Source organism: Chiloscyllium plagiosum, unplaced genomic scaffold (genome assembly GCF_037043375.1).
Source record: "Chiloscyllium plagiosum isolate Xiang-an unplaced genomic scaffold, Cpla_swu_hap1 HiC_scaffold_6, whole genome shotgun sequence".
In the NCBI taxonomy this organism is placed as follows: Eukaryota; Metazoa; Chordata; class Chondrichthyes; order Orectolobiformes; family Hemiscylliidae; genus Chiloscyllium; species Chiloscyllium plagiosum.
The window spans coordinates 78,745,470-78,758,666 of record NW_028270144.1 but is presented as its reverse complement, the minus strand read 5'-3'; the positions used below and the strand labels follow the sequence as shown (position 1 = coordinate 78,758,666).

The 13,197-nt window shown below is 36.3% G+C and overlaps 1 protein-coding gene across 2 annotated transcripts in view; it reads left to right on the top strand.

The window, feature by feature from the left end:
- The window catches only part of pdgfd (platelet derived growth factor d), a 180,717-nt gene extending 167,732 nt beyond the window's left edge, over positions 1-12,985 (top strand). For both annotated transcript variants that reach the window (XM_043691812.2, XM_043691811.2), the window contains exon 7: positions 10,762-12,985. In XM_043691812.2, the coding sequence (XP_043547747.1) occupies positions 10,762-10,893 (132 nt within the window). In that variant the 3' untranslated portion in view covers positions 10,894-12,985. The remainder of the gene's footprint in view (positions 1-10,761) is intronic.
- Positions 12,986-13,197: the final 212 nt, after the last annotated feature.

The window sequence follows — 13,197 nt, the reverse complement described above, 5'->3', positions numbered from 1 at the left end:
AGTTTAATTGATCTGGAATAGGTTGATAGCAATAAGACCATAAGGAATCGAAACAGGAGTAGGCCATTCAGACCCTTGAGCCTGCTCCACCATTCAATAGGATTATAGCTGATCTGGCACACACTTCACATCCTCTTTCCTGCCCTTTTCCATAAGCCTTGATTCCCTGACTGATCAAAAATCTGTGTATCTCAGCCTTAAATAGACACAAGGACTCTGCCCCATACCACTCCATGGCAAGGACTTCCAAAGATTCTCAGTCCTGTGAAAGAAGAAATTCTTCTTCATTTCCTTCTTAAATTGACTTCTCTTTATTCTGAAACTATGCCGTCTGGTTGGAATTTTCCCATAAGAGAAAACATCCTCTCAGCATCCACCCTGTCAAGTCCCTAAAGAATTCTATACATTTTAATGAGATGACCTGTCATTCTTCTAAATTATAGTGAGTACAGTACCAATCTGTTAACCTTTGCTCATCCTAGAGAACCTCCTCTGAACTACGTCCAATCAAATGACATCTTTAATTAAATAAGGAGACCAAAACTGCTCACCATAGTCTAGCTGTGGTCTCACTAGGACCTTGTACAGTTGCAGGAAGGCTTCCCTACTCTTATAAACCAAACCCTTGAAATAAGTGCCAACATTCCATTCACCTTCTTGATTACCTGCTGCATCTGTGAACTAGTTTTCTGTGATCTGGGTACAAACAGTTCCTTGAAGGTGGAGTCACAAGTAGACAGGATGTTAAAGAAAGTGTTTGGTACCTTTGCCTTTATTGATCAGTGTATTGAGTATAGGAGTTGGGAGGTCATGTTGTGGCTGTACAGGATATTGTTTAGGCCACTTTTGGAATACTGCATTCAGTTGTGGTTTCCTTGCTATAGGAAAGATGCTATTAAATTTGAAAGTGGGCAAAAACGATTAACAAGGATGTTGCTAGGGTTGGAGGGTTTGAGCAACAGGGAGAGGCTGAATAGACTTGGACTATTTTCTCTGAAGCATCAGAGGCTGAGAAGTGATGGTACAGAGGTTTATAAAATCATGAGGGGCATGGATAGGGTGAATAGCCAAGGTTGTTTTCCGAGGGTAAGTGAGTCCAAAACTAAAAGGCATAAGTTTCAGGTGAGAGAGGAAAAATTTAAAAGGGACCTAAGGGGCAACTTTTTCACATAGAGGATGGTGCGTATATGGAATGAGCTACCAGAAGAAATGGTGGAGGCTGATAAAATTACTTACAATTACTGATACATCATTTAAATGGCCTCTGGATGGGCACATGAATATGAAGGGTTTGGAGGGATATGGGCCAAATGCTGGCAAATGGGACCAGATTTATAAAGGATATGTGGTAAGCATGTACAAGTTGGACCGAATGGTCTGTTTCTATGCTGTACAATTCTATGACTCTTAATTCCCCCCACAACCCCTTGTGTTACAACTTTTGGCAGTTTTGCGTCACTTAAATAATACACTTATTCTTTTGTTCTTCCTTCCAAAATGAACAACTTCATATTTTCTCATAATATATTCCATTTGCCAACTTTTTGCCCACTTTTTTAACCTATCAATATCTATCTGTTAACTGTATCTGTCTCATAAACTGCCTTTCCACTATTTTCCTGTCATTTGCAACTTTGACTATAGTACATTCACTTCCTTCCTCCAAATCATTAATATATATTGTAAACCTATGCAGTCCTCGTGTGGATCCTATGGAACCCCACTGGTTACAGGTCACCAGTCTGAAAAAGAAGCCCTTATCCTCCTAGTTGTTTCCTGCCTGTTAGTCAATTATCTATTCAGGACAATATACTACCTCCAACACTGTAGACTCTTTTCTTATGATGTAACCCTTTGTGAACTGTCTTACTGAACATTTCTGGAATTCTAAATATAGCAAAACTACAGTTCCCCTGTATCCACTCTGGTTGAGACTTGCTTGAAAAACCCTTATAAATTTGTCAGACAGGATTCTAGTTGTGATTTTATAAATGTGATATTGTGAATGAAAATTAACAACTTTTAGTTTAGTTGCTGTGAGAAGCAAGAATAAATTATCATTATTTAAAATTTTTGGTGAGTATTAAACCTTTAACAAATTGGCTAGAATAAGACATGATACTGGCAGTGTTCAAGAGCTTTGTGCCATCAGACCTCCTTTAGACATTATTGTCTCTCTATTCGTTTGAGAACTGTCTTACCAACAGAAACATTTAACTCTCTTTAATTGAACAGCTTGGAATCAAATAATATAATTAAATACAAATCAGAGGCAGATTTGGCTTCCTACAATCAATTCAGTTATTTGGAAAATGAAAATAATTATCTCGTTAGCACCAATGATCTAAATCAGACTTTTATTACCTACTGGATTTAATATAAAAAATACATTGTCAAAGTACTCAGAAATAGTTCTCCAGGTCTGCTGAATCATGCAAGAAGAATGTAAAGTAGCTGTCTAGAAAATCTATATAAAGGTCTAACAATCTATGTGAAAGATGGTGATTACAGATCAGAATAGCAAAACCCTAAATACAAGAGACTGAAAGAAATTCAATTTTCAACATATCAAAAATTCAATGAACAGTTAGGTGATTGAGGATAGGATTAATTCAGAAAGTTAACTCCCCCTATTATCCTGGCTTACCAACAGCGTTAGCATGACTGTTCACAATAGTTCTTAAGAGTTCTAGTTTGTAATCTATGAAGCTATGGCTCAGTGGTAGTACTGTTAACCTCTGAGTCAGAAAGGTATAGGCTCAAACTCCCCTCCAGAGAGTCCCGTTCATAATATAGACTGATACTTCAATGCAGTATGGAGGGACTGTTGTGGTGTAATGCTATAATTGGTGTACAAGTTTTCATCTTCTATCTCGGATGAAATATTTTATGGTATTACTCAAAGACCAAGTGAGTTCTTCTCTGTGCCCTTGCCAACATTTGTTCTTTAACAAACTTTTCATAAAGGGGTTATTTTGTCATTATTTATTTCTGTTTATGGACCTTGATTTTTGGTAATTAGCTATTACATTCCCTGTTTTACATATATGAATGAATTGATAAAAAAAAATTTTGGTTCTGAGGTTTGCAAATCACTACATAAAATATTCCTGTCTTTTAAATGATTTTTTAAAAAATGTTTATTGTTAGAGCAGCATTTACTGCCCAAATGGTGTGTTGCCTTCTTGAAATACTACAGCCTTTGTAGTGTAGGGACATCCGCAGGGCTTTTGGGAATGGATTTCCAGGATTTTGATCCTATTTTGACAGTAAAGGAACTTCCATATAGTTTCATATCAGGATAGTGTATGCCTAGGAGCAGACCTCACATGTGACTGTGTCCCCATGTATTTGCTACCTGCATCCTTTATAATGGTCAGAATTTGTGGTTTCGAAGTTGCTATTAAAGGAGCCTGTGAAGGTTGCTCCATTACATCTTGTTCGTTGTATACATTACTGTTACTGTGTCAGTGTTGACGTGAGTATATATTGAAGGTGCCATTCTAGCAGGCTGCTTTGTTCTGGGTGTTGTCAAGTTTCTCACATATTGTTGAAATTGCACTCGTGCAGGCATGTAGGAGTGTTTCCTTGCATTCCTAACTTGTGCTTGGTGGACAGGCACCGGGGAGTCAGGAGGTGAGTTAGTTGTTACAGAATTCCTGGCCTCCAACCTACTCTTGTATTCAGAGCATTTATATGACTAGTCTAGTTCAGTTTCTTGAATGTCGAGAGGAGATGATTGAATTCTCTGTTTTTGGAGATGGTCATCATCTGGCACTTATGTGTGGTGTGAATAGCATTTGCAATTTATCAGTCCAATCCTGGATGTTGTTTAGCTTTGCCATTTCAGTTAATTTTAACAACGTAAGTACATTGATCTCATAATGACCAACAATTTAGGTATCATTTTCTCAATCTATGTTAGTATAAAAACGGAGATCACACGTTCCAGCCATCGACATTTGACACAACTGAACTTTGAATACAAGAAAATAAATGTTTTTGACAATTTTCATGCAATATGCTGACCTGCATGTTAAAACAAAACTTTATCAACATCTATTATAATAATTGCAACTATTGGTGGAGTGTTCAGTTTGTTTCATGTCAAATTATTAATCAACCAATGAATCTTTTAACAATTTCAAACTACTCTGTACAAAACAAGAATTAAAATATGAAAGTAATAAGTGTGTACAAATGCATTTTGTTCATTCCACAGAATCTCTGGACTCTGCACCACTTAATTTCACAGAAAATGGGCCATTAGTATTTTAACGTTTAGAGTGCCCATAGGCAGCAAGCTAGTTTAGCCTCATAACTTCAACCACATTTAGACAGTAGCTTTGTTGGTCTTAATTATATAGACATAAATAATTTGATGCACAAAAACATGTAATTTACGTAAAGCTGCGAAATTGTTGGGTAGTGTAATTGTGCACTATCTTAGGTAGCACAAAAGGTTTCCTGTATGCAAATATTTATTTCAAAAAATCTTAAACCTTTAATTGACAAACAGCCTTGCTTTTTTTAAAAATATATGGTACACTGAAACCTTCCCCCAGTATAATTTCTGGTGTTTTATTTCCTCCATACCTCTGAACTTGAACAAGTAATCTCAATTCTTATTGCATTGTAGCAGCTGGGTCATGCACTGCTTCCTTGCATTGAAATGGCAAGGGGAGAAATGTGACAATTAAATCAATTATTTTTTTCATTTAAGAAAAAGCTTTTCAGATGTATGTGTACAAGTGTTGAAATCTGTGTTAAAGTACCTCTGGTACCTCTAAAAGTGCCAAAAAAGAATTAGCTCTCCACTTAGTACCCATGCACTTGGTTTAAGTAACTCTGTGTCTCAGTACATATCCAACAGCAACATAAATACCTGTAAAATACATAACTTACATACACTAGATAGGACCACAATTAACAGACAACATCTGATTGCCATACAAAGTCACTGAAGCATACTTTTCTAATGATAATAGTATTGTCTGGTATTGTGTTCACCAATGTGAATTTCTTTGGTCATTAGCAGCCCTCAAAGAAGTCAGAGAAAGAACACTTGTACAATCTCCAAGCCGTCATAACACATGAAGCATCAATAAGATTTAGTAAACATGTTTGTTGACTTAAATTGGCCATAACTCAACAAAGCCATCCACTCACATTTGTTTGACATTCTTGAAATTCTTCTGTAACTATGTGTAATGTGGAATGTTTTCAAATTGTCCAGCTGGGTAAATGAATGCACTATTTATAAGCACTTCATGTTCTTATTTATACATTCCCCAAATTGCATGAATCATATTGTTATTTGAGCTTTGTTTATTAAGTTCATTTTCAGCAGATATGTCTAATTAAGGTCATTACATGTTTGTATATATTCAACTTTGTTTTAAGTTTTATATTAAATAAAACTGCCCATATGAAATGAGATTCAAAAGTGCAAAATGGACAACCCTAACCTATTGTACACAAACAGAAAGTGCTGGAGAATATCTACAAATCTGGTAGCATTTGTGCAAAAGAAGCACAGTTAACATTTCAAGTCCTGTGACCCTTATCTATTGTACTTCATTCATCACTTGCACTAGAAACAGATCTGTAAAACAGCAGAAACTATAATTAATGCCATGGTGACATGGTTTCTTGATGGCAGTGTCTTTACGTGACCTTTCCTTCATTGTGACTTAATTTGCAAGACTATTGAAATCTTCCCAAATAGTTATGTGATAGTTTAGCTTCAGCTGCAGTATTACAATCTGCATTATTTGTCAGGTTAGTTCGGAAACAGATGACTTAAGGTTGAATCAACACCTCGCTCCTCCACGATGATGATAAAGCTTTGTCTATAGTACTTTATTAATCATACATTGTGTCTCAATGTTATATAGCTCATGGCACTTTGAGAATTTGTGCCTGAACTTCTCTCTAGGCTTTTTTGTAAACAAGAAAACAACATTCCAGAATAGGTTGCAGTGGGTATAGATATTATCCTTTCCTTGACCTTCAAACTCTTTATATGTGTTTACTTACATTCAGTTGATCGCGCTGGTATCGGCCTTGCACTCTCAGGCCTTCTAAGATTTACACAATCTATTAAGTGTACAGGTAGAATTTCCACATGGGTTCCTCAATATTCTACTGTAATTCTATCAGAAAACAAGTTGAAACCCTAGGAATATGATGGAATATGTGATAATTCAATTTCTCTTAGATTTTTGCCATCATCACCAAATGTACAGCAGGATTTATAGAGAACACCACAGAATTTAGGGAGCTAAGAAATAGATTTTTAAATGGGAGTAATCTCTGGATCACTTCTGTTGACATATTCCAGTGAGTGTAAAAATTGGAGTCTAGTCCAGATGAATATGTAGCTGAGAAGTTGTGTAGGAGGGAAGGCTTTAGACATTTCAGGTCAAGGATGAGCCTGAAATCAAAGTTTGAAACCAGGGAAGGCTGATTTTAATAAGATCAAGTATGATTTGGCCAGAGTGGACTGGGAGCAGATGTTTTTAGGTAAATCTATAATGAAGCAGTGAGATGTATGCAAGAAGGAAATATGCCCCTGTATGGCCAACATAGAGTCACAAAGGTTTACAACATGGAAACAGGGCCTTTGGCCCAACTTGTCCATGCCAACCATGTGACAATTAACCCAGCCCTGTTTGTTTCAATAAAGATAAAGGGTGGGACCATTAAATCAATTAAACTTTGGACATTGAGAGATTTCCAGGACTGGATAAAGAAAAAAAGGGAGGCTTATGGCACATATTAAGTGCTCAAAACAACAGGAGAATGTGCAAGGAGAAATTTATAAAGGAAATTAGGAGAACAAAAATAAGGTATAATGTAGGTAAAATAAACAAAAATCTTGTTATTTTACAAGTACGTTAAAGCTAAAAGGATAACCAAGAAAAGAGTAGGATCCATTAAGGGCCACATTGTTAATTTGTGCATGTTGCCAGAGGATGTAGATAGGGTTCTTTATGAATATTTTGTGTCAGTGTTCACAAATGAGAGGGTCAATGGGGGTGTAGAAATCAAGGAAAAGAACAGTGATACATTTAAAGAAATTAGCATAGTTAGAGAGGAGGCTCCGAGTGGTCTGGCAGGCTTAAAATTTGGCTAATTGGATCCAGAATTCACTGAGAGGAAGGATACAAAGGGTAATGGTCGAGCTGTTTTGTGACTGAAAGACTGGGTCCAGTTGGGTTCCATGGGGATCAGTGTTGGAGCCCTTGCTGTTTGTGATACAGTATATGTAAATGATTTAGACTTACATGTAGGAGAATGGATCAGTAAGTTTGTGGATGGTATGAAAATTGCTGGGATGGTAAATAGTCAGGAGGGTAGCTTTAGATTAAAGAAGGATGTAGGTGGACTGCTCAGACTCCCTAATCGGTGTCAAATGGAATTCAATCCAGATAAGTATGAGGTGATTCACTTGGGAAAGACAAACAAGGCAAGAGATTATATGATGAATGGTAGGATCCTGGGAAGCCTCGAGGATCAGAGAGACCTAGGTGAGTTTGTCCACTGGTCCCTTAAGATAATGGACAGTAGATAAAGTGGTAAAGAAAGCATATGGGATAGATGCTTTTATTAATTGAGGCATAGAGTTTAAGAGCCAGGAAGTTATTCTGGAACTGTGTAAAATGTTGGTTAGGGCACAACTAGAGTATTATGTGCAGTTCTAGAATCCACATTATAGGAGGGATGTGATTGCACTGGAGAAGGAGAAGTTTACCAGAATGCTGCCTGGGCTGGAGAGTTTTACCTGGGAAGAGAGATTGGATGAATCAGGGTTGTTCTCCTTGGAGCAGAGGAGATTGAGGGGATCAAGATACGATGCATAAAATTATGAGGGGCATAGACAGAGTTTACAGGAAGGAACAATTCTCTTGGTGGAGGGACCAATGGCTAACAACATAGATTTAAGGTCAGGGCGAAAGGTTTAGAGGGGGTGTAAGGAAAATGGTTTCCACCCAGAGGGTAGTGGCAATCTGGAGCTCACTACTTACAAGAGTGGTCAAGGCAGAAACCCTCAATAAGTACTTAGATGTATGTTTGCAATGCTAAGGCATACACAGCTATGGACCAAGTACTGGAAAATGGGATTATAATAGTTAATAGTTTTCTAGTGTGGACTCGATAGGTCAAAGGGCCTTTTTTTCTGTGGTATAGACCTCTCTGATGCTATAACTATGAAATAATGCCAATGGGCATTAATTAGACGCTTCATTTTATTATTGTGATGTAGTACATACATTCTGTTCACAGGAAGAGGAGAAGCAGTTACATTTGCAAATTTCAATGAGGATGTAGGTTGTGTCTTAGAGGAACACAAGATATTTAAGGGTGTTATTCATGCAACATAGAACCATGGCAATGTCCAGCACGGAAACAGACCCTTTGGTCCATCTCATCCATGCCAACCAGATACCCTAAATTAAACTATGATTTGGAAAAGCCGGTGTTGGCCTGGGGTGGACAAAGTTAAAAATCACACAACATCAGGTTATAGTCCAAAAGGTTCTTTTGGAAGCAGTAACTTTTGGAGTGGTGCTCCTTCATCAGGTAATTGTGCTAATGCTTCCAAATAAACCTGTTGGACTATAATCTGGTGTTGTGTGTTTTGTAAATTAAACTAGTCTCATTTGCCAGCATTTTGCCCATATTCCTCTAAATCCTTCCTAATCATATACATATCCAGATGCCTTTTAAATGTTGTAATTGTACCAACCTCCATCTCTTCATCTGGCAGTTCATTCCATACATGCACCACCCTCTGCATGAAAACGTTGCCCCTTAGGTCCTTTTTAAATCTCTCCTCTCTCACCTTAAGCCTATGTCCTCTGATTTTGGACTCCAAAACCCTGGGGAAAAGACATTGATGATTCAACCAATCAATGCCCCTCATGATTTTATAAACCTCTATGAGGTCACCCTTCAGACTTTGATGCTTGATGCTCCAAGGAAAATGACCCCAGTCTATTCAGTCTCTCCCTATAGCTCAAACCCTCCAAGCCTGGCAGCAGCTTTGTAAATCTTTTCTAAACCCTTTTTGTAATATGTTATTTAAATTATGTAATCTGATCAAGGGGAAAAAAGTTTTAAGTGTCTGAAAAACAAATTTAGGATAGCGATCAGCAATTTTCTTTATTCACACAAGGTCTACTCTTTTCAAACATTGAATTTCCAGATAGGGTATAGAATATTGGGTAAACAACTAGATGCTGAAATAGAGGCACAAGAAGGGTATCAATACTGATCTGTTAGCTGCTTCACTTGTTGGGGAGATTAATGCAAAGGGCCTTTTCATGTTTAAATTAGCTGTCCATTGCCTCATTTCCTTTCAGTGAGCAGCCTGTTCAATTTCATTCCCATCATAAAATCCCTACAGTGTGAAGCAGGCCATTCAGCCCATCAAACTCACATCCACCCACCAAAGAGCATCCCACCCAGACCTACACCATCCCCATAACCCTACATTTCCCAAGGGAAATCCATCTAACCTGCACACTATGAACTATTTAGCACGGCCAATCCTCCAATCAGCACATCTTTGGACTTTTGGAGGAAACATACAAGAAATAGTACAGAAACATACAAGTACTCACCAATTAATATTCACCCTGTACCAAAACTAAGAGCCAACTACAGGATAAAGCTCCCTGTTCAGACTCCACTCTTGTGCTGTTTTCTGTCTCTCAGACTGCTCTCCTCGCATGCTCTTTTCAAGCATTCAACCCAGTTCCCTCTCTGTAAGAAGGGACCAAAGGTATTGTTGCTAAATTTGCTGATGACACAAGAATATTAGGAAAGTAAATTGTGAAAATTGCATAAGGGAGCTACAAAAGGATGTAGAAAGTGAATGCTCAATAATGTAGCAAATGGAATATAACATTGGAAATATGGAACTGTCCATTTTAGCTGAAAGAATAAAAAGAAGCATGTTATCTAAATGTGGTGAGGGAATGCTGTACTCTGAGAGTTAGAGGGATCTGAGGTCCCTAGTGCATGAATTATAAAAGATTGGTATGCAGGTTTAACAAGTTATTAGGAAATTTAGTAGAATGTTAACATTTATTGCAAGGGTAATTTTATAATAAAAGGTAGGGAGGTTATACTTAAGGCATGCAATGTACTGGTGAGACCAACCTCTGGACCTTGTGTTGGTCACCTTATTCATGGAATAATGCAAGTGCATGGAAGCAATTGAGAGAAGGTTTAATAGACTCACCAGGAATGTGATATCGTGTGAGGAAAGGAAAGGACAAGATAAGCTTGCATCCACAAGACTTTAGAACAACAAAAGGTGATATGACAGAAGTATTTGAGAATCTGAAGGGTCTTGACAGAATGGTTGTGGAAAGGATTTTCCTGTTGTGGGATGATCTATAATTAGGGTCATTGTTTAAAAATAAGAAGTAGCCTATTTAGCGCAGGGATGAGAATACTCTTTTCTATCAGTGTTAAAAGTCTTTTCGAACCCTTTTATCCTAAAAAGGCAGTGGAAGCAGTGTGAGAATATTTTTAAGCTGGAGAAGAATATATTCTTGTTAAGCAAGGGGGTAAAAGGGGTGATTGACAAATCAGATTAGCCATGAATAGAATATGACTTTATTTTCAATTTTGTATGTTTAATATTTACCTTTGTAGTCTTTCACTGTAAGGATTAATATTTCTCATGAATATGTTAAAGCAATCAAACAGTTGTATTTACTGAAAGTCCGTATGATTTTATTTCAGGTGTTGAGATTTATTCCTGAGCCGGGTCAAACACGCAGGAGGGGCAGAAACAAGAACATGGGCCTTGTCAACATCCAATTGGAGCATCATGAACGCTGTGACTGCATCTGCAGTTCCAGGCCACCTCGATAAATTATGAACTGGATTGCTGATAGAGGCTGTTAAGGACCTTTATTTTTAACAAAATTGCATTTGTGTACAGATGATTGTTGGCAGATGCTATTTTTCAACATTACAGCAAGTAATCAAGTGCTACGCTTGAATATATTCTTTAACTAGCATTGTGTCAGCCAGACTTTCTTCATAATGCCTTGCTTATTGTAGTCAGAACATTATAAAACTGAGTTTTATTAATTCGACCCAGCTTTAATGCAAAGACAATCTTCAACTTTTTTTAATGTTCAGAATATCATCTCGATCAGTTTATTGGATTGAAGTCTGAGAGCATGTCAATCATAAAGCAATGTTTTTGGATAGAGTAATTATTGAATATTGCAGAAGGAAGTTAACCACAGATATGGCTTTGCTGTTTTCAGAAGCACCTTGAAAGTTTCACATTTTAACAACTATTTCAGATTAAATGTGAAACTGCTTTAAGCAAAGCGCTATTTTAAGTTTATTTAGGGTTAAAGAGTTTCTCAGGCAATGTTTGTTAATGCTTGGATTTCTTTCAATTACTTTCATGTAAATGATATTTAAATGCTTTTCTTCCAACCCTTTGCAAGTCTACTGAAATATCATACAAGTCTTTCATTTATTGTTGTCCAAGGAAACTAATTTTTTGTTATTGTTTGTTACATCACTTTTGTTTCATTTTGTAATACATAGTGTAACACATGATGATTTACTTTCACAATCATCTTCGTAAAAGGTAAAGCCTGTTTCTTTAAATGAAGTTTGTTTTAATTAAAGTACTGGCAATATACCATGGTTCAAAGAGGCCTGATTGTAAAACATACCTTGATCTTCAAGTTTTTTTTATAAATCTGAAGAATATCCATCATTAGAAGGAGTGAATGCCTCGTGGATCAATAGAATACACTCCAATGTGGCTAATAACTATATGAAACAATGCTTGAAGCAAAATGTTTTAAATTGAAATCATTCCGTTTCATTCCATTGTAGGAAAATATAATTAGTCTAATATTTTCTATTCTCATTTATAATTACAATAGTCTTCAAGTAATAGACATCCAAATCAATGATTGTCCATTAAAGGCACCACGTCTTTATGTCTCACCTGTTCAACTCAAATCTTAATCTGAGGGAAGCAAACAATTACTTTAGCTACTTTATAAGGTCAGTACTTACATCCATTTTAATGGTTGTGATATATAATAAGTAGCAGTTATGCCATTTTGTGCTCACAACAACAGTGACTCGCCATTGTTAATGCCAATTACCTTTAAGGCATACTATGTGGAGAAGCAATGTTTTTTTTAATAAAAACAATATTTCTTTCTGGCAGTGACAGACTATCATATTTGAAAATCCTGTAAAATTCAAAGACTTTGAAATGACTCCATTATGAGTAACTTTAAAATCTATTGAACTTTGACTGTTCCATTTAGAATCACGCAAAGTTTTTAGAATTAATGGTGAAAACTTTTGTTCAACTTTGAGCACTGTAATTACAAATTAGTTGGTTAATGGAGTCGGTTGCACAGAAAGAATTCACATGCAAGCTTACTGCCTGATCATGTACCTATGAAGCTGTCTGCACCTTATAAATTAATGCAATATTATCTTTCAAATTCATATCCAAAAGCACCTTTTACTGAGATTTTTCATTCATATTCACGTTTAGAAGTTAATAAATAAGAAACAAAAAGTGATTTTCTTAAGATGATATTTGTTTTTTCTTAAGATTAGACATCATTTGTTTTCCTATGGGTTGTTTAGTAATATGCTGTGCTACAGTATTCTTTCAGTACTGCAAGGATTAATGGTCTTTAGAAAAATTCTGCAGGATCCTGGGATATTGATGTTGCTCTTGTATAATAAGAACACAATTTCCTAAAGTGCAGTTCTTATACTTTAATGCAACTTATTTTTAAATATATATATAGCATTTCAAACAGCTTATTTTAATTTTTTTTGTATGTATTATTATAATTAGAATTATGATGTGCTCTTTGTCTTGATGGAATGTAAAGATTGCTTGAGAAAGGGAATTGTAGAGGATTATTTTTTGTTATAAAATAAACTAAAACTTTCAACTTTATTTGCTAAGCTGTTTCCTGGACAATTTTCCATAATTAGTAAAAGCTTTACCAAGCAATGCAGTTAGGATAAAGAGAAAGCTGGCATTTAACATGAATTTTCAAAAAGGATGTTCTTTTGAGCCTTTATGCATGTTTTGTGTCACTGAAATGTCTCCCACAACTAATAATACAAGATACACTAGGCAGTGAACTGCTTTGTCATCACCACTCA